At 45.5% G+C, this 21,342-nt stretch overlaps 1 protein-coding gene across 2 annotated transcripts in view; it reads right to left on the minus strand.

The window, feature by feature from the left end:
• The window catches only part of PRKCE (protein kinase C epsilon), a 625,949-nt gene that overhangs the window by 498,226 nt on the left and 106,381 nt on the right, over nt 1–21,342 (minus strand). The window contains exon 1 of one of the 2 annotated variants that reach the window (XM_049870335.1): nt 9,151–12,279. The exons of the other annotated variant lie outside the window; for it this stretch is intronic. Within the exon in view, the coding sequence (XP_049726292.1) occupies nt 9,151–9,201 (51 nt within the window). The 5' untranslated portion in view covers nt 9,202–12,279. Of the gene's footprint in view, nt 1–9,150; nt 12,280–21,342 lie in introns of those variants that run through there. 2 annotated transcript variants of the gene reach the window in all.

Below are 21,342 nucleotides of genomic sequence, written 5' to 3' on the forward strand. Positions count from 1 at the left end.
TAGTAGATGTAAACCACAGTCCCAGGGCTAAGGATGATGGAAAGAGAAATCACGTGTAAATCCTGCCCTCATACAGCTTAATGTCTAGATCAGAGAGAAGATGTGGTCACAGCTGAAATATTTTTAAATGACCTGGCAAATGCCATAATTAGAGCAATACATAGTGCGGGTTTGGCATTGCCAGGCAGGAAAAGGTGAGGAACCAGAAGTCAATAAGGGTTTCTCAGCACAGTGGCATAAGCAGTCTTTAGAATGAAGCTCACATCTTAGGCAGAGTAGGTGTAATGTAACACTCGCAAACAGAAGCAGCTCTGATTCATTTTTGTACAACGCACTTAACTCACCGCAAATAGACCTCTCCTCCATCTCCTGGGCTGTCATGATGTATTGGGTACACATTTATTGCATGCCTACTGTGTGCCAAACAGCAAGGCAGTCAACATCACTGCCCTGAGGATCTTTCAGTCCAGAAGAGGATTAGAACAAGGCAATAGCTTGTGTTAATACAATGTGGTTATGTCTTAATGGTGCACTTTGGGGATCTCAAAGAGGGCTGCCAAGAGGGCTACAAAAAGGGCTGCCAGCCCCATCCCTGGGGCCAGTGGGGGCTGCACAGGGGACTGCACTGAGCAGAAATGAGGCAGCCAGCCCCACACTGTCTTCTCCCCTCCAGACCATCCTTGCTGAGACCCGGGTCACTCACAGCTTCTACACACACCATTGCTGCTCCCCCACCTTGAGCCTATTCCTTGTTCTGGCCAGCAGTAGAGAAGCCCCCAACAACCAGGTCCCTCTCCAGAAAAATCCTCCCAACCTGGTGGCCTCGTGCCTCCATCCTCAGCCCAGCTTGAATTTGGCAGCCCCTCTGAGCACCGCATGGTGGGCCATATGGCGGTACAGCTGATGCTGTGTGACGCAGGACAGCTCTGCATTCCCATCCACGTCAGCCCCAGCCTCGGGTACACTGTGGCATTTAAATTGCAGTGAAGGACCTTTGATTTGGCTGGGAAAGCTAAATTAGAAGCCTGTAACATGTTAGAAACACCTACAAGAGGGATGAGTATGGGGGTAGGGTGGTGAAGAGGTTGGGCACAGCACAATATTTATTTATCATACTTCTGGCAAGAAACCAGGCCACCCAAGAGGAATAGGTGTGTGTGCGAGCTCTCCGAGCCTGGAGCTTGGAGAAATATTTAGCCTCGGGAGAGCCTCAATGGAGGCTGGATTGTTAACAGAGGAAGCAAAGGAAGCCCGTGGAGACCAAAACATACACTCTAAGTGACTCTAGAACGGCCACAGCCAAGAGTCCTCAGGGTCAAGAACTCCTTCACCTAACCTCAGCAACTTGGTTGCTTTATAAATGTATTCTAACAGATACATACACACACACACAAAAGTGACTAGCTGACCTAGAAGTCATGTGCCTGGCCTCCTTGCCTCTCTAGAACAAAGAGAATAGAAGACAGTAAAAGAGCTTTGGAGCAAGCAGTAGAGACGTCTCCAGGCCCGTGCACCACGAGTGCACTCCACTTATAGACTCTAACTCAAAACCTGCTTTCCCCTAGCTTAGATGCCTTTATCAGCTTCAGATAACTAACAGCACCTACCATCCGCAACTCATTGTAGATCTTCCTCCCCAAAAAAGAAGCAAAACTCATTGCTGTCCAGTCAATTCTGACTCATAACGACCCTATAGGACAGAGTAGAGTTGCTAAGAAGCACCTGGTGGATTCCAACTGCCGACCTTTTGGTTAGCAGCTGTATCACTTAACCACTGCGCCACCAGGGTTTCCAAAAGAAGCAAAGTAGAAAGGAAACCGTTACTGTTAGGCATTGGCCAGTTGTTTCCGGACTCATAGCGACCCTGTGTACAACAGAACAAAACACTGCCTGGTCCTGCGCCAGCCTCACAATCGTTGTTATGTTTGAGCCCATCATTGCAGCCCTTGGGTCTTCTTCTTTTTTGCTGACCCTCTAGTTTACCAAGCATGATATCCTTCTCCAGGGACTGGTCCCTCCTGATAACATATCCAAAGTATGTGAGATAAAGTCTTGCCAACCTCACTTCTAAGGAACTTTCTGGCTGTACTTCTTCCAGGACAGGTTTGTTCATTCTTCCAGCAGTCCATGGTATGTTTAATATTCTTTGCCAGCACCATAATTCAAAGGTATCAATTCTTCTTTAGTCTTCTTTATTCATTGTCCAGCTTGCGCACATATATAAGGCGATTGAAAATACCATGGTTTGGGTCAGGTGCACCTTAGTCCTCAAAGTGACACCTTTGCTTTTTAACACCTGAAAGAGGTCTTTTGCAGCAGATTTGCCCAATGCGTTGTTTGATTTCTTGACCATTGTTTCCATGAGCATTGACTGTGGATCCAAGGAAAATGAAATCCTTGACAACTTCAATGTTTTCTTCTACGAGGTAAATAATCATTAAAGGCAATGTGAATGTAGATCTTTTTTTGCATCCCAACTCAACTGGAAAGACTTTTTTGAACAACTAGAGGAATTTGATATGGTTTGAGTATTAGATGATATTCAGGAATGATTGCTGCATTTGTTAGTTGTGATAACAGTCTGTGGTTACACAAGAATATGTATTTTTTCGAGACGCATTGGAAAATATTTGGGAAGGGAATGTCATGATATCAGGGGTTCGCTTTAAAACAGCTTTGCAAGAAACAAAGCAAAAATGTTCAATCTAGATAGTGGGTATATGAGAATTCATTGTTCTAATCTCCCTATTTTTTAGGTTTGAAAATTAAAAAAAAAAAAAACCTTTTTAAAAAGTTCCAGGGACCCCCAGACCTTCTGTTGGCCCAGGACAGGAAGCATGCCCAAAGCCAACTCTTCAGACATGGATTGGACTGGACAATGGGTTGGAGAGGGATGCTGGTGAGGAGTGAGCTTCTTGGATCAAGTGGACACTTGACACTATGTTGGCATCTCCTGCCTGGAGGGGAGATGAGAGGGTAGAGGCGGATAGAAGCTGGCGAAATGGACACGAAAAGAGAAAGTGGAGGGAGACAGCAGGCTGTCTCATTAGGGGGAGAGCAACTGGGAGTATGTAGCTAGGTGTATATAAATTTTTGTGTGAGAGACTGACTTGGTTTGTAAACTTTCACTTAAAAAACCCAGTAAAAAAAATTAAAAAAAAAAGTTCCACGGAGGGAAGAACACTAGGGGCACGCAAGTCAGTGTGAGGTCCTGACATCCTGGCAGCGAGGAAATGGTCTGAAAACATAAAATGCAAACTGATAACTCAAACAACCTCAATGGGCAGGTCTTAGGACATCCTGAATGACAGCCAACCATAATAATGGGTAGCCATAATTATGACTATGGATCAAGAAGAATTCAATTTTTTTGGAGAGGTCTCGGCTGCAGAAGCAAGGTGACAAGGGGAATGTCATCATTTGGCAAGCATCACAGTAAGTCATACACATTGTGCCACCACAGTGGTTCTATGTCCTACCACCTTCAGAAGTTGACCTGTGGCAAATGTGGCTCCCCTGTCAAGCATGAGAGAAGGGCTAAAAGATGAAATACCACCGCTACTGATGGAATAAAATGGAACTGTATACCACAGATTCAGGCATGAATTCCATGAAGGAAGAAATAACAGCTAAACCCAGTTTAGGGCAGTTGTTGCAGCATCCAGTTCACCTTAAGGATTTAAATGCTTAGTTGTGCAATAATGTCCTGGTTTAAATACATATCTATATGTGTATATATATATAGTCTTAGTTATCTGGTGCTGCTATAACAGAAATAACACAAGTGAATGGCTTTAACAAGCAGAAATCTATTCTCTCACAGCTTAGGAAGCTAGAAGTCCAAATTCAGGGCACCAGCTCCAGGGGAAGGCTTTCTCTCTCTATTGGCTCTGGGGGAAAGTCTTTGTTATCAATCTTCCCCTGGACTAGCAGTTTCTCAGCACAGGGAACCCAGATCCAAAGAACAAGATCTGCTCCCAGCAATTCTTTCTTAGTGGTAGGAGGTCCCTCTCCTCTCTGCTGGATTTTCTTTTGTATTGCAAAAGAGATTGACTCAAGGTACAACCTAATCATGTAGATTGAGACCTGCCTCAAAAACATAATTGCCTGTAATTCTGCCTCATTAACATCATAGAGGTTCGGATTTACAACACATAGGATTACCACATCAGATCACAAAATGGTGGACAACCACACAATCCCGGGAATCATGGCCTAGCTAAATTGACACACATTCTTGGGGGACAAAATTCAATCTATTATATATATATATGTAAAACTATACACACACATATATATATGTGGTATGCTGGACCACAGTGAAGAATTTCTATTTTATTTGAAAAGGTAGCCAGAAATGTTTGGTACTTGAAGATATACAATTTCAATTCTCCGGTGCAGTGGCTGTCCCTGGACCAGCAGCACCAGCATCACCTGTAGAGCCTGTTAGACATGCAAATGCCAGACACTACCCCAGACCTATTCAATCAGAAACCCTGGGATGGGGTCCAGCCATGTGTTTCAACAAGCCTTCAGGTGATTCTGCTGCAGGCTAAAGATGGAGAACCACTACTCTGGGAAAACCATTTCTGGCTCATTGTCCTGGGTGCTCCATATACAGCCCTGAGCCTATTGTTTACACAGCAGAGGTATATACATGCACACACCATGCTCACACAAACTGTGCCCTACACCCACGGCCCTGACTAGGGAAGCTGATGGGAGGTGGAGGCTTGGAGCAAAGTGACACAGCCCCTTTTAAATGTGTGTGCTGCTGTGGGGAAGCCCTCATAAACCCTGAGGACCCTGCTCTAAGCCTAGGTTCCAGGAAGCCCCATAAACAGCCGCACTCCATCTGCACTTCAAAGGCTGCACACTCTATTAAAACCAGTTCATAAAACCGCTTACATAACCCACGACGTCACAACCACTCTGCAAGCCCCACTGACTGCTCCAAGCTGCCTCTGGCTGGTGCTTCCCCTGGGGGTGGGTGGTGGGTGGTGTTATCTGTATAAGGGTGACCACACTGCCTGACTGAGTGGTACAAAAGATAATAGCCCACAGGTGCAAGAGTTGAGGACAGACAGAAAAGCTAGTCCCTGATTTGGTATTTACTTCACGGTACGTTTTCTGAAACTTTCTAGCTGAAAAACAGAGATGGCTGAGACCAGCTCCCAACTTTGAGGAAACACGCTCAGAGAGGCGAAGTGGCCTATCCTAACTTCACACAGCCTACGAGTGAGTGCAAAGGGGAAAGAACCCAGCTTCCCTCGCTCGCAGTGCTAAGTTTGTTCCATTTAACACTCGACGCGGGAGAGGGGGATACCTCAGTGGGTGTGGAAGAAAGGAGGGAGGGAGGGAGGCAGTTTAGTATTGAGTTAAGAATGCAGACCCTGAAGTCGGATTGCTTGGGTTTAAAACTCAGCTACTCTGCTTACAGGCCTTATGGCCTTGGGTAAATTAACTTCCCAGATAAATTAACTGCGCCTCAGTTTCCTAATCTGTAAATTGGGACAATAACAACACCTGCCTCACAGTGGGATGAAATGAGTTAAATCAGATGAGTACTTAGCAAGGGGCTTAGTACATAGCAAAAAAAAAAAAAAAAAAAACTACAAGCACTCAGTAAATGTCAGCTGTTACAAAAACAAAAAACCGTGGCCGTGGAGTCAATTCTGACTAGATAACGACCCTGTAGGACAGAGCAGAACTGCCCCATAGGGTTTCCAAGGCTGTAAATCTTTCTGGAAACAGACTGTCACATCTTTCTCCTGCAGAGTGGCTGGTGGGTTTGAATCGCTGACCTTTCTGTTAGCAGCCAAGTGCTTAACCACTGTGCCACCAGGGCTCCTTTGTCAGTTATTGCATATAATATTAATTTGTTTAAATGTTAATAATGGTTAGCTTCAGAGGATAGGGTTAGAGTGGCATTACAAGCAATTTTTATTTTCTTTTTTGAGCTTTTGTATATTCTCACAAATTTCTAACATATGCATATGCCGCTTTGGTAAATTTTTTTCAATCAAATAAATTTGTCGGGTATCTTTTAACCATATTCTATCTGCACAACCTGGTACTAAATGCTGTAGAGGATCACAGAAAAGGAGAAGCTACCAGCTCTTCTTCACAGACCTGACTTCCACCTGATTAGAGAAATGAGAGTTGCACACATGGACTGTTTAGAAACCAAATCAGTACATGATGTCAAGTGAAGATTTTATATATATATGTGTGTATAAGGATGGTGCGGGACCAGGCAGTGTTTCGTTCTGTTGTACACAGGGTCACTATGAGTCTGAACCGACTTGGCGGCACCTAACAATAGCATATATATATATACACATACACACACACATACATATACACACACACATATACATACATGTGTATATGTGTGTATATAAGTGTGTGTGTATGTGTGTGTGTGTATACGTTGTTAGGTTCTGTTGATTCAGGTTCCAACTCATACTGACCCTATAGGACAGAGTAGAACTGCCCCATGGGGTTTCCAAGGAGTGGCTGGTGGATTCAAAGTGCTGACCTTTTGTTTAGCGGCCAAGCTCTTAACCGTTGCACCACCAGGGCTCTATATATGTAAAGAGAGAGAGAGAGAGACACACATATAGAGATATATATATATTGCATACACACAGAGAGAGAGAATCAATGATGGTGACAGCAGACAGGAAATCTTCACAGAGGAGCTGTTCCAGGCAGGGAAAAGAGTGAACAAAAGCACAAAGTTGGGCCACAGCAGGACAGTTCGAGAGACAATGAGGGGGCCTAGGAAGGGACAAGCAATCTCCAGGTTCTGAAAGCAGTTTAGGGTTAGAATGATAAAGTAATTTGCTCAAGGTCACACAGCTAGTTTGTGGCCCTGTCTGCCCTTTTTCGGTAAGTTGGCACTAATCAGTGTCAGGTTAATTAACCATTTACCTACCACAGACCTGAGCCAATGATGGGTCTGTTTTGGGGTATGGAAGGAAGGAGGAAAAATCCTGAAGCAGAAAAGTGGGCCTGGCTAGGGCTGCCCAGAGAGAAGGTTTTGGGGAGGTAGATGGCATCCTGGAGGCAATGGGCAAACTAACTCAGCCCCTTTCGTCAGCTGACTCTGACTTCATTAACAAATGGCTTCTCTCCCTAATGGAAACAGGAGGTTGGGAACAACCACAGAGATCTCTCAGCACTTTGGGTCAACGGTGCATGGCCGCTTAATTCAATTTTATAAATGATTACGGAAACTTGCTATACGCAAGTCCTGTGTTAGGCCCAAGTGGAGATACAGAGATTTATAAGACATGACCTTGTTCTCAAGGAATTTGCAGTCTACTTGGGAAAGGTGTATACACATAGTATTAATATTATGATACAATGATAACACTGAGGAATTATCAGATGCCAGGCTCACGTAAGTACTTTAACATCTCCATTAATATTATTTATTGTTTGCACTCAACTACTGACCTAAAGGTTGGTGGTTCAAACCCACTCAGTGGCCCTGTGGAAGAAGGCCTGGTGATTTGCTTCTGTAAAGATTACAGCCCAGAAAACCCGGTGGGGCACAGTTCTACTCTGTGAAGCATGGGGTCACCATGAGTCAGAATGGACTCTACAACAATGGGTTTGGGATTTTTTTGTTTACTCATCAATTCAGGAGTCCCTGGTGGTGCAAAAGGTTAAGTGTTCAGCTACAAAACAAAAGATTGGTGATTCTAATCTACCCAGAGATGGCTGGGAAGAAAGACCTGGTTGATCTACTTCCAAAAAGTCACAGCCACTGAAAACCCTGTGGAGCACAGTTCTACTCTGAAACACATGCGGTCACCATGAATCAGAATCAACTCGACGGCAACTGGTGATACGTATCAGCTCGGCCTATGTATTACGTTAGTCAATCATCAGAACAATCCTCTGACATGCTGACACCATGATAGATGAGAAAACTGAGTATAGCTTTGCCGGGTGATGATGAGTGGAAGGTCATTCCCAATAGTGGGAACAGTATGAGCAAAGGCTCAGAGGCTGGAAAGGCCAGATTTTCATGCTTTAGGCCTTTCCCTTCTTTTTCCCACACTTTAAAATGTACCCACCCTGTGTCCTTGGGGACTGAGGGTAGTTCAAAGGGGTGGTAGGGGATGGGTTCATGGGGAATAGGATGGGAAGTGTAACCAGAGAGGAAAGCAGGTGAGATGCCCCCCACAAAAAAATCCATTGCCTTTGAGTCAATTCTGACTCATAGAGACCCTAGAAGACAGAGTAGAATTGCCCCATAGGGTTTCCAAGGAGCAGCTAGTGGACTCAAACTGCTGACCTTTTGGTTAGCAGCCAAACGCCAAAAAACAAATCTGTTGCCATTGAGTCGATTCCGACTCATAGCAACCCTATAGGTCAGAGTAGAACTGCCCCACAGAGTTTCCAAGGAGCACCTGGCAGACTTGAACTGTCGACTTTTTGTTTAGCAGCTGTAGCACTTAACCACTATCCCACCAGGATTTCCCAGCCAAATGCAGAGGGCCTTAAATGCAAAGTTAAGGAATCCAAACTGTCTACTCCAGGCAGTGAAGACCCACCGATATTCCTAAGATGAAGAGCGAGTGATCAGGCTGGCTCCAAGGACTGACAGGAGGGAGAAAGGCCACTGAGGGGCCTCCATGCCTGTTCCAGTGAATGAGGGGGTCTAAATCATAGCACCATTTACCAAGCCCATGATATGCCTGCTGAGCCACTATCAAACGCAGGCACTGTTTTGCTTGTTCACATGCCTGACCTCATTAATTCCTCGCAACAACGCTGTGAGGTAGATAGCATGAGGATCCCCATTCTACAGGTGAAGAAAACCAAGGCAGAGAAGTGCGAAATAACTTGCCCAAGGTCAAGAACAAAGACCTTGACATGGTTTCCTTAATTCTCCCAACAACCTTGACAGGCTCAAAGAAGTCACATGACTTGCCCAGATGCTTGTCCGGCTCAGTCTCTCTGATCCCAAAGCTATACCCATCAGGTGTCACGGCTCCACACTGAGGCAAGGGCAGTGGGACTTCAAGTGTTGGTATGGAAAGGAGGGACTGCAGGTAGCAAAACAGGACAAAATGACCCTTTGGGTGTGAGGACAAGGGAATGGTTGATGACGATACATTATCTACCACTTACCAGGCCGGTACCGGTTGCCGTCGAGTTGACTCCGATTCGTAGCAACCTCATGTGTACCGAAGTAGAACTGTGCTCCACAGTGTTTTCAACGGCTGATTTTTCAGAAATAGATCCCCATATCTTTCTTCCGAAGTACCTCTGGGTGAACTTGAACCTCCAGCCTTTCAGTTAGCATCCAAGGGCTTTAACCATTCTCACCACGCAGGGACTCCACTTTTCCTGAAAAGCCTGAAGAAACCAGCCGTGCTGATAGAAGTTGGGCTGCAAAGAAGCCTTCCTTTAATACAGCATATATGTTCTCCCCAGGAAAAAGCCTGATCCTTTCACATGGTTCTCGGCCCCTAAAAAAATCTCTGGAATAATGCTAAGTGTAAGCCAAGGTACGAGGCATTTATATTGACTATCTTTTTTAAATCTATGTTCTATCTTCCTATAGCACATGTGATGGTGTGGCAATTCAGTGCCATGTTTGAGAGCAAAGACTTCAGAAACAGAGCAAAGTCACGTCAAATCTGGGTTCCACCACCTACCCTTTGAAAGACTGTAGAATTCACCCAGCCTCACTCATAATAATACCTACACTTCATAGCATTTTTACAACAATTAAATGAGATAGTGTTCATTAAGTACGAGTCATTTATTAAGTGCTCATTATGTATGCTACAATTTTATAAATATGCAAGCCACACCATATGAATACCATTCCATATCTAGTACTGCAGAGTCCCTCTTTGAGGCTGGCAAAGCCCTCTGGTAACCATTTCCCTTAGTTTATGCTGGGCGTTTCTCCAAGTGGTTGATCTGTGTCCCATAGCAGAACTGTACTGAGTCGCTGCAAGCCACATGCCAAGGGCGCTCAGCGGTAGATGCTCCCAGCTAAACTGTGGCTGAGTGGGCTAGAACAGTACATATTCCAAAGATTGCATCTCTTAGCTCTGGGCCACACAGTACACATCTGTTTGTAGAATATTTCTTTCCTAAATATGCTTTGCTCAGCCTGATACTGAACAGGTTGGCTATTCTGAGCACATACCCACGCTGGGTCAGGAAAGATGGTTCAAGAACACATTAAAATCCCATTCCTGCTCTGTTTTCAGCAGGGCCTCTGACCGCTTCCTTCCAATTCACACCCCTGCGAAAAATTTGCATTTCCACTCCCAGATAGACTGAATCGGAATCTACGCTTTAACAAAATCCCCAGGTGATTCTTCTATATACACAAGAATCTTGTTAAAATGTAACAAGAGCTCTTGTTAAATGTAGATTCTGATTCAGTCTATCTGGAGTAGAAATGCAAATTCTCAGCAGGGGTTCTGAACCAGAATGAACCGGTTCGAAGCCCTGGCTCTCGGAGCCTTGACAGTCTTCACTACACCCTTCACTTGGCATCTCAAAGGCACGGAATCTCTTGTTGATCTCCAGTTGTGTTTGCCAGCCAGCCCAGTGCTCACAGAAGTGTCCTTCAGGGTGGGACTGAGTCTCCCATTCCCCTGTATCCCACCACAAAGTCTTGCCTGCTCGGCACAAACTTCCTGTTGAATCAAATTGATTAATGTCGGTGAACAGCTGCAAGAAGGCCCAGGCTGGAAAAACAGGACAACGGAGATAACAGGTTCAGAAAGCCAGAGTATCTGCCCTCCTGATGAAAGCTGGGCAAAGGAACACCAGGTATTTGAGTCATGCTGAGATCCGAACTGGAGAAGGATCACATTTTGCAGAGTCAGGGATGTTGGCAGCAGCCAGGCCAGGCTAAGGGGTTGCATTAATGAAACCCAGAGGACAGAGTGATGAACAACACATGTGAGGAGCTTGCTCGCGCCCTCTCAGAACTGCACGAAGGCACAGGAGGCGTTGTGGAGTCAGATGGGCTTGGCTTCAGATCCTGGTTCTGCCACTAACCAGGCCGGGAGACCTTGAGCAAACCAGCTGACTTCTCTGAGCCTGCGTTTCCTCCTCTACAAAATGCAATGATACCGCTTACCCACGGGGTTGTTGTGAGTTCTGCAAGAGACTGGGGGTGTAAAAAGGGCCTGGCATATACGCATAGGTCAAAAATATCCTTTCCAATTAGATAGGAAACTTAGGAGGCAGTGAGTTTATGTTCACAGGGAAGGAACAATTCAGAAAAGGAGGGTGAGAATGTCTGCACAACTTGAAGAATGTAAACGACGTCACCAAACTGTGCATGTTGAATTGGTAAATGTTCTGCTGAGTATATTCTCAATAACAACAACAAAAAATAAAATAAATTTATTTTTGAAAAAATCCTTTCAAATGACCTGCTAGCTGGTTTACAGGACTTTCAGGTGCAGTCTCCTATGATGGTTGGTCAGTGGTTAGCCATGAGTTCCCTGTCAAAGGTACCCAGTTGTTTCAAGCTGTGTACTATGAGGATGCAAGAAATGAGAAACAAATGTCTCAGCCTCAAAGGGTGTGACACTCTCTGAGGAAATGAGATGCTCACATACAAAATGAGGCAGGGTAAAACCAAATGTGTGTGAGTGCTGGAGAAATCAGAGAAGCGTGTAATCAGTACAGCTGCGTGGTCGGGGAGGCTCTGTGGGAGGCGGTGGGAACTTAGGCCTGGAAAGGTAGGAAGAGTCTGGAAGGACTTGGGGGATAGAGGAGGGCATTCCAGGTCTGGGAGCAGAAGAGGAGACTGGAGGGCAGGAAGGTGCTGACATGTTCCTGAGACGTCAGGAGTCGGTCTTGTTGGAGAGGAGGAGCATGTTGAAAAATTTGGGTAGACAGGATTTGTTGTTGTTGCCTGCCAACTAGGCGGCCCCTGACTCATGGTGACTGCATGCACAATGGAGCAAAACATTGCCTGGTCCTGTGCCATCCCCATGATCGGCTGTGGATTGGATCGTTGCAATCCATAGGAAGTGGATCGTCAGGCCTTTCTTCCTGGTCTTAGTCGGGAAGCTCTGTCGAAACCCATTCAGCATCATAACAACATGAAAGCCTCCACTGACAGACGAGTGGTGGCTGTGCCTGAGGTACTTTGGCCAGGACTCGAACCCAGGTCTCCCGCATGGAAGGCGAGAATTCTACCACTGAACCAGAGACAGACAAGTAAAGTGGTCTTGAATAAAAACTAGGTAAGATGCCCATGTAATGCTGGACGTTTTTGAAAAGGTATATGATATAATGCCTTGCATTTATATAGCACAATTCTCTCAGTATGTTCTGGTATAATCCATGAAAAGATTAAAGAATATTATCCACATTTACTAAGGTGAAAACTGAAGTAGGTGAGTAAATAACTCACTGGTAACATATATCTCACTAGCTGCAGAGCCAGAATGGATCCACTCCTGGCTCCAAGCATAAAGGTACTTATTTTTCTTCCTTATTCTTTACCTTACAAATGTTTGCTGAACACTGACTATGTGCCAGGCACTCTTTTAGACTCTGAGGATGGGAGAAACTGCAGCAGGAACAGAACTGAGAGGAAAGCCAGGAGCTCAGCTTCGGACATCTGAAGAGGGCTGCGCCTATTATATCCAGGCAGTTGGATATACAAGTCTGGAATTTAGGTTTGGACTGAAGGTAAAAACTGGGGGTACAGGTGGTACCGAAAGCCACGGGAGTAGATACAGCTGGTCATTTTCCTTACAAATACAAATAAAAGCTGAAAGAAAAAGAGAGGGAAGGGAAGGGAAAGAAGAGACAAGAAAGAGGAGAAGAAGGGAGGGGAGGAGAAGGGAGGTTAAGAAAACCTCTCAGAATGAATAGACAAACATACTTAGGACTGCTGCTTCGTTTTCTTTAGTCCCACTGCCTGATTTCTTCAAGCTATCACATGTGGGCACACGATAATTGATATATTGATTTATGAAAGAAGAAAAGTATCTTCATACGTTAGAAGTTCACAGGCTTGTGGCTCAGTCATTTAAATGAGCACAGTGACCCAGGGTGAGAGAGAATTCAGACATGGTGAAAAATAAATGAGGCACTGAGCAAACCGAAATACTGAAACTGGAACTTGGATTCTTAGCAAGAACCCTGATACTGTTCTGGTTTCCACATAGCACCACCAGCCAGATAGTCAGAGCACTCAAAAGGGCTGGCCCACATGCCCAGGGTCCCTGGGAGACAAAGTTAGAGAGCTGGTCAGGTCCAACTGTCCATCCCCCGGAAACAAAATGGACTGCGGCTACAAGTGAAATGAGAATTTTCTTCTCTTTTTTTTTTTTTTTAAATGCTTTACCCAGCTCCATTTGGGGACAGTTATCTGTGCAAACCATAAACATGGAAAAGCAAAACCTCCAGTCCTCTCAGTTTAAGTGAAAAAAGCTTCCTCAAATTACAGCAAGGTCCTGAGGTCAGATACACGCAAGGTAGAGTGAGTGATGTGAACAGGGCAGGGGAACAGGTGTTGTTTAGAACAGGGATGAGAAAGGTACACACGTCAGAACAGATTGGAGAGGAACGCTCCCCAAGGCACTTGTTCAGGATCTGATGCAGGGGAAGGTGGGGAGAGCTCAGGGGTGGATTAACCAGTAAGCCAGGTACGCACAGGCTTACAGAAAGCCAGGTATACACAGGCTCACAGAAAGCCAAGTACGCACGGGCTCACAGAAAGCAATGTATGCACAGGTTTATAGCAAGCCAGGTATGCACAGGATTAATTGTGTTTACTTACTAATCTGTAGTGAGCAATTTCACATGGGTTTCAAAGACGTGATGAAAAACAAGTGGAATCCTGCACTAGATTAGTAACTAAGCACAAATAAGCCCTGCGTACCTTGCTTATCGGGTATCTGTCCCTGGGTAAGCTGTCAGCACGGTGAGACCCAGTGTGGCATCTGGTACTAGGCCTCCCCTTCCCCTGGACCCACTCACTCCCCACCGCCATCTGCCTCAGTCGTTGCAGGAAAGAGGGGAATGCGCAGAGGAGCTGTTCCCAGGATCCCCAATAGCAGCCGGGGACAGTTATAAGGTGTGATGGATTTCAGCATCTCCAGAAAGTGCCCATCCTCCCCTACATCCCACCTTGCATCTATGTCTAAAATCCTACCCAGGGCAATTCATTCCTTCGGGTTAAACCAGTGGGCTGCAGGGCGGCTGCACAGCAGAACCACCTGGAGAACTTTTAAAAACACAGATTCTAGGGTGCCACGTGAGACGCACTAGATCCAAAATGCCAGGATTGAAAAACCAGGCACATGCATTTCTGAAACCACTCCTAGTGGTTCTAATGTGTGGCCAGGGTTGAGAGAAAAACACGGCCTTCTCTGTGACATTTTTTGGAAAGCAAGATCGCAGTCTCTGACAGGCAGTACCGATAACAATCACTACTGCTGACCAGGAGCCTACTATGTTCGGACCCTGAGCCCCAAGCTTTACATATGTTGTTTCTTAGAAGTCTTTCTCATAGCAAATGACAACACAGTTGGCACCACTATTCCCATTTTACAGACGAGGAAACTAAGCTCAGAGACATGAAGGAAGTTCTCCAAGGTTAGCCAGCTTGCCAGTGGTCCAGGATTTGAACCCAGGGCTTTGTGCCTGTTTTCCATGCGCCCGTTACTGGATGCACTATCTAAAAAACAACAGCCAAAGCCACAACCAAGTTAGCTCCCAGGAGTCAGGCTCTTTCCTGTACGTTCAGGTCTCCACGCCCTTCACCGTGGCTCTGCGATGAGGTCATTCTGGCACTGCAGCCGTCTCTGACCAGCCAGCTTCCTATTTCTGTGGCCCAAGCGCTGACAGAACATCTGTAGAGCCCAGAGCCGGAACCCAGCTCTCTGTGGAGGCTGCTAACGTGGATTTGTTGGCTCAAATTATTTGGACTAAACTGGGTCTGAAAAACTTCATGCTTGGGGCAAAGTTTTGCAAAGAAGCGGTTGGGGGAGGGGAGGGGGAAATACCCACACCCACGACACGGATGTGAGGAATAAATAAATGTACACAGATGTGGCCAGGCAGGGTGGGATCTAACAGATAAACCAGAGCTGGCTCAGTGGGAAGGGATGAGCTAACTTCCGACGTCAGCTTCTCCTGGTTCCTTTTTTCAGAGAAACTTCAAAGGCTGAAGGGCATCAGCCCAGCCTCGAAAGCTCCAGGTCCTCTGTCTGTGAGAGGTAGGAAATAGCAAGAAAGGAGGCTAGCCTCCATCCAGTTGTCCCTGATTCATTCTTTACTCCAGATCTTGATATTTAAGCTGGCCAGCATGGATGCTGTTGTTGTTGTTGAAAAATCTGCTGCCGTCCAGTCAATTCTGACTCATATCGACCCTATAGGACAGAGTAGAACTGCCCCGTAGGGTTTGCAAGGAGCGTTTGGTGGATTCGAACTGCCGACCTTTTGGTTAGCAGCTAAGCTCTTAACCACTATGCCACCAGGGCTTCCAATTGTTGTTAGGTGCCTTCAAGTTGATTCCAACTCATAATGACCCCATGTGACAGAGCAGAGCTGCTCCATAGGGTTTTCTAGGCTGTAATCTTTATGGGAGGAAACAGGTTGCCATGCTTTCTTCCACAGAGCCGTTGGGTGGGTTCGAATCACCAACCTTTCAGTTAGCAGTTGAGTGCTTAACCACTGCACCACCAGGGCTCCTTGGCCAGTGTGGACGGGAGGAAAAAAAAAAAAAGTTTATGTTCAGGCCCTTGTCCTCTGCTCCCTTTCAGGAGTAATTCTAAGGCTGCCTCTGCCAAACCAGGAGAGCCTTGGCTGTGCACCCAGGAGCCAGCAGGCATGCCATCTCCCTCTCTCAGGCCCCTCCAGCACTGAGTCTAAACCTCTCATCCAGGAGGTAGGTCCAGGCTGGCCCAAGTCTATCAGGTGGCATAGCTCAGAAAGGTATCCGGGGACAACCCTGATCAAGAATAAGGAGGATTGTTTCCACCCTGAGAAGAACACGGAGAGCACCCTGAAGCAGGAACATACAACGGCCTCCCCAGTCTGACCACAACCTGTTTTTCTAACACCCGTTACAGCACAGGGCACAAATTCAAGTCCATCGAGGCTGAGCAGGTAACGACTTATAGGGCACATGAGTCTCTTTTTAATGTGCGACCCTCAGCATCCATGGCCGTCCAGTGGCTCTGCACAAGGCCCACTAAGAAGACCATGCTGAAGAAGCACAGCCCTGTTGAGCTTCCCCAGTCACGGTGGTGGCTGTGCTGGCAGCCTTCCCGGGTAATCCAGCACAGACAGTATTAGCATTGGGCCACCCCCTGAACCTGCCTTCCGAGACCACAACCCGCAGCCTGTCAGCAATGCCACCCAGCCCGGGCTCAGGCCCAAAAAGTACACATGCCCATCTGCCGGGCTGGGCTGGCCAGGTCTCCGCCCTGATTGGTAGACTCTGGCTGGGGAACCATGTTGGAACTAGAAAACCTCATTTAACCAGGGCAGAGCTGTCTTACCCCATAGGAGCCCTGGCTGTCTCTCTGCCATAGCCAGGCCCCATTCTTCTAGAGCTATCTGCCCCAGTAAGACCCTGATTTCCATCTCAGTGGACTCAAGACCCTGTCTCTCAAGCCCCTACAACTGATAGGGTGCTTTTGTCCAACTTGAAAGCTGAAAAGTATCAAGCCCGTGCCTCCTAGCTATAAACTGCAAACAACCATAGAGAAATGTGTCTCTGAAGCTTTATTACAACTAGTTTCAGCTCTAACCTTACTTTCAGGATATGTTGTTTAATCTGATTTTCCAACTCATCAAAAACATTCTCAAATTGCCAAACAGTACCACAAAGGTCTACCCTGGTCCCAGGTCTTACCCGCAGCTTGCGTATATATAATCCTGCTTCCATAATCCACAACTCCCCTCTCAGGCACAGATCAAAGCAATCACATTTAAGATCGCTAAAACCAGCTTCCCAAAGCCTCAATTCCACCCTCAGAACTTTACCCATTTAGTTTTAGGCATTGGTGAACATTTTTTGCAAGAGAGTAATTTCAGAAAAAAATTTTAAAAGCTTTGCAGCATACACACACACATACAATCAGATATTTTAAATCATAAAACATAATTTTTACAACTGAAAGCAAATGTCATTTTATTATTTCCCTGTCAGTGAAGATTTCCATCGAGCAGGAGGCTACTTAAACTCCAGAAACCACTACATAATGTATATATTATCTAGTGGTTCCTTGTAGCGCTGCATCTGTGAAACATGTGATCTGGGATGAGATCAGGTAAAGTTAGGGTGCAGCGGGTCGAGATCAAGACTTTGGGGGTGCAGAAGTGAATGTCAGACATGAACAACAACAAAAAACAACAGATTGTAATGAGAAGAGCTAAAACTGATTGGAGATGAGTTTAAGAGAATGGAAAATGCAGAAACTGGTAGAAAAAGGACAGGAAAGACAATTCCCTAAGGAGACACCTGCAATAGGGAGGGGAAAGTGAGTGTCCAAGTGGGGCCTAAAAAGTGTGTGAGTGGCAGGTGTGGAGGAGAAAGGGGGTGGAGTAAGGAGATGGGCACTAAACATTTAATGACTTTCCTGCTGTCTTGCAATCTTTCAACCCACCAGGAGTCTTGATGTGTGGAGGTGATAATCCTTCCTCATCAATCAATCAGTCAATATCTCCATCTCTAAGGAGCCCTGGTGATGCAATGGTTAAACACTCAGCTGCTAACTGAAAGGTTGGCAGTTCGAACCCACCTATCATCTCCATGGGAGAAAAGACCTGGTGATCTGCTACCAGAAAGATTAAGCCAAAACCCACTGCCATCAAGTTGATTCTGACTCATAGTGACCCTATAGGACAGAGTAGAACTGCAAGATGACAGCCTAGGAAACCCTATGCAGTTTTACTCTGTCGCATGGGGTCTCCAAGAGTCAAAATTGTCTCAACAGCACCTAACAATATCTCTCTTGCTCTCTCCCTGACCCCATAGTGGGCTATAAGCCTTCTGCACCAATCCTAGATCCCACATTCCCTAGGCAGCCTCCACTCCTGAATCAGCCTTAGGGGAGAGGTGGGAGTTGGGCAAAGCTTCCCTGCTCCAGTCAGGTGGCAGCAGCAAAAGCAGCAGAAACCTGCTGATTTACTGGACTCAGTAAGGAGTTGTTCACTTTCCAGGGAATCAGAGTAATTATTCTTGAATGACTCTGATACTCTGGTTTCTTGTTCTTCATATCAGATTATGGTGGTATCTCCAAGCTACTTAAAGTCATCACAGCCTAAAGTTTTGATGCTCATTAAGATGTAAATCCCACTGTCGCTAGGGTCTAACCTGGATCTAAGACCAGGGTATTGTCTTTATTAAGACATAATTTGATTGTTGTTAGGTGCCATCACTACGGTTCGGACTCATAGCAACCCTATGCACAACAGAATGAAACACTGCCCAGTCCTGTGCCATTCTCACAATCATTGCTATGTTTCATACCATTGGTGCAATGACTGTGTCATTCCATCTTGTTGACGGTCTTCCTCTTTTTTTTGTTGCCCCTCTACCTTACCAAGCATAATGTCCTTCTCCAGGGACTGGTCCTTCCTGATAACATGTCCAGAGTACGTGAGATGAAGTCTTGTCATCGTCGCTTCTAAGAAGCATTCTGGCTGTATTTCTTCCGAGACAGATTTGTTCTTTTGGTAGTCCATGGTATATTAAATATTCTTTACCAACACTGTAATTCAAAGGCATCAATTCTTCTTTGGTCTTCCTCATTCATTATCCAGATTTCACATGCATACGAGGCAACTGAAAATACCGTGGCTTGAGTCAGACACACCTTAGTCCTCCAGGTGACATCTTTGCTTCTGAACACTGTGAAGAGGTCTTTTGCGGAAGATTTACCCGATACAATAGGTCGTTTGATTTCTTGACTGCTGCTTCCATGGGCATTGATTGTGGATTCAAGTAAAATGAAATCCTTGACAACCTCAGTATTTTCTCCATGTATCATGATGTTGTTTATTGGTCCAGCTGTGACCAATTTTGCATACTGTAAAGGTTTTTTATGCACTGTAAAATTTACCCTTTTTTAAATACAGCTCTGCAGGTTTTGACCAATGCATACAGTCTTGTAATCACCAACAAAATCAAGATATCAAAGAACTCTGTTATGCCCCCCAAACTCCCCCAAAAAGCATGGTAAGTACAGGCTTATTTGTACTTACTTTACTAATCTGCAGTGAACAATTTTCATATGGGTTTCACCACATCTTTAATGTGGCAAAACCCACAAAGATGTGGTGAAGCCCATGTGAAATTGTTCACTACAGATCAGTAAGTAAGCACAATTAAGCCCATGCTTACCTCACATACTGGGTCACCTGTCCCTCTCAGGGATTGTAAATTTGAAAAGAGCCTTTGATTCTGTAGGAAGCTGCTGTTGGGTTGGGAGAGAGACAGAAGCCAGCCATACCTAGAAGCAGAATCTTTGACGTGGTGAAAAAAGGTGAAATTGTTCACTACAAATTAGTAAGTAAGCACAAGTAAACCCACACGCTTACCTTGCTTATTGGATAATCCGCCCAACCCCCAGCACCCACACCACTCTTGGTAGCTCCTGGTCTGTTTTCCAACTCTAAAGTTTTGCCTTTTCCAGAATGTCATGCACATGGAATAAAGCAGCATGTAGCCTTTTGAGTCTGGGTTCTTCCACTGAAAATAATGTTTCTGAGATCAATATTAGGTGCTTGTAAAGAGGATGGGAAGAAAAAGAACTTGAGGGTACAGGAAAAGGAAGGTAGAAGCCTGAAGATACAATCTGCCACCTTTGCAACTGGGCTAAGGGCTGCCTCTAAACTCCAACAGGGGCTCATCCATAGACACAAAAAGACATTGGCTGTCCACGAGAAGCTTGTTGTTAGTCGCTGCTGAGTTGATTCTGACTCATGGTGAACCCATGGGTGCAGAGTAGGACTGCTTCATAGGGTTTTCAAGGCTGTGACCTTTTGGAAGCAGACTGCCAGGCCTGTCTTCCAAGGCGCTTCTGGGTGGGTTCGAACCACCAACCTTTTGGCTAGCAGTCACGTGCTTAGCCGTTTGCTCCACCCAGGGACTCCTAAGAAACTTAGGGTAATTCAAAGAACGTGAACTTTGGCCAGAAAACATGCACTTCAGTCTGCCTGTTACTAACTGTATGATCTTGGTTAAGTCATTTAGCCCTTCTGATGCTCATAATTCTATCTCTGTAAATGGGAAGAGCAATACCAATCCTAAATGCTGCAGACCCAGCTGATCAGAGTACCATGTCTCCCTGGCCACAGAGATGAACTCAAGCATGGACCCTCCCTGTGACTTCTGCTGATGCTATCAGGAAAGAGACCCTCTCTTGTCTTGCTGGGGTTCCTAAAATATTAATAGCTGCATTTGAGCCATTTCTGCCACCACCAGGGAAGAACTCGTCTGAGAATATTGCCAACCAGAAGAAAGCAGCCTAGAGGGACAAAGACAGCACCCCGATGATATCATGTGAGCATCCTGGTCCAACTCCGCCTCCATCAATCCCCGGACTGGTACAGGAGCCAACACATTCCTTTTATTTGCTTAATAATAATTTTTTAAAACACACATGGACAACCTATTGCTCAGAGAGGTTCAAGGATCATAAGGCAATGCCTGTGACAGGGCCATGTAAACTGGGCAAATGCATCATGCTAAAATTCATCTATTTTGGTCTCTAGAACCATGATACCCAATCCTGCAGCTTTAAGAGCTATCTTAATTTCCTATAATTCTAAGGCCAGAAGCAAGGCATTTAACCATCCAAGACTTCTCAGCATCAGTCTGTCAGTCCTTCTTAGGTGCTTTCAGGGCTGGCTTATCCCAAGATGCTCAAATTCAGTACAATACAGCCAAGGCTTACTGAGAACAAGGTACGAAGCTAGAATCTGTGATTACATAAAGGCCAATAAGATACGGCCTCTTTCACAAGAAACTCAAAGGAAAGAGCAAACACTTCTAGTTGGGAAAAGCAGAAAAAGATCCTTAAAGATGTGTATTTGAGAATGGATGGGGCTTCAAAGAGTTGAGAAGAGAAGGAAGGGCATTTTAAGGGAAAGCAAGGCATAACCAAAGCAGAGAGGAAGGAAACACACAGCTTATTCAGAAAATAGCAGATAAACTCTTTGGGGCAAGGTGTAAATTATCTATAGGTGTAGAGAAAATTAAGTCAAAAAGGCTGAGCAAATAGAAGGCTCTAGTTGTTAGGCAAGAAATCCTTATTTAATTCTAAGGGCATAGAGAAACCCTGAAAGATTTCAAAGGTAATTAAAACC

This window comes from Elephas maximus, chromosome 26 (genome assembly GCF_024166365.1).
Source record: "Elephas maximus indicus isolate mEleMax1 chromosome 26, mEleMax1 primary haplotype, whole genome shotgun sequence".
Taxonomy (NCBI): Eukaryota; Metazoa; Chordata; class Mammalia; order Proboscidea; family Elephantidae; genus Elephas; species Elephas maximus.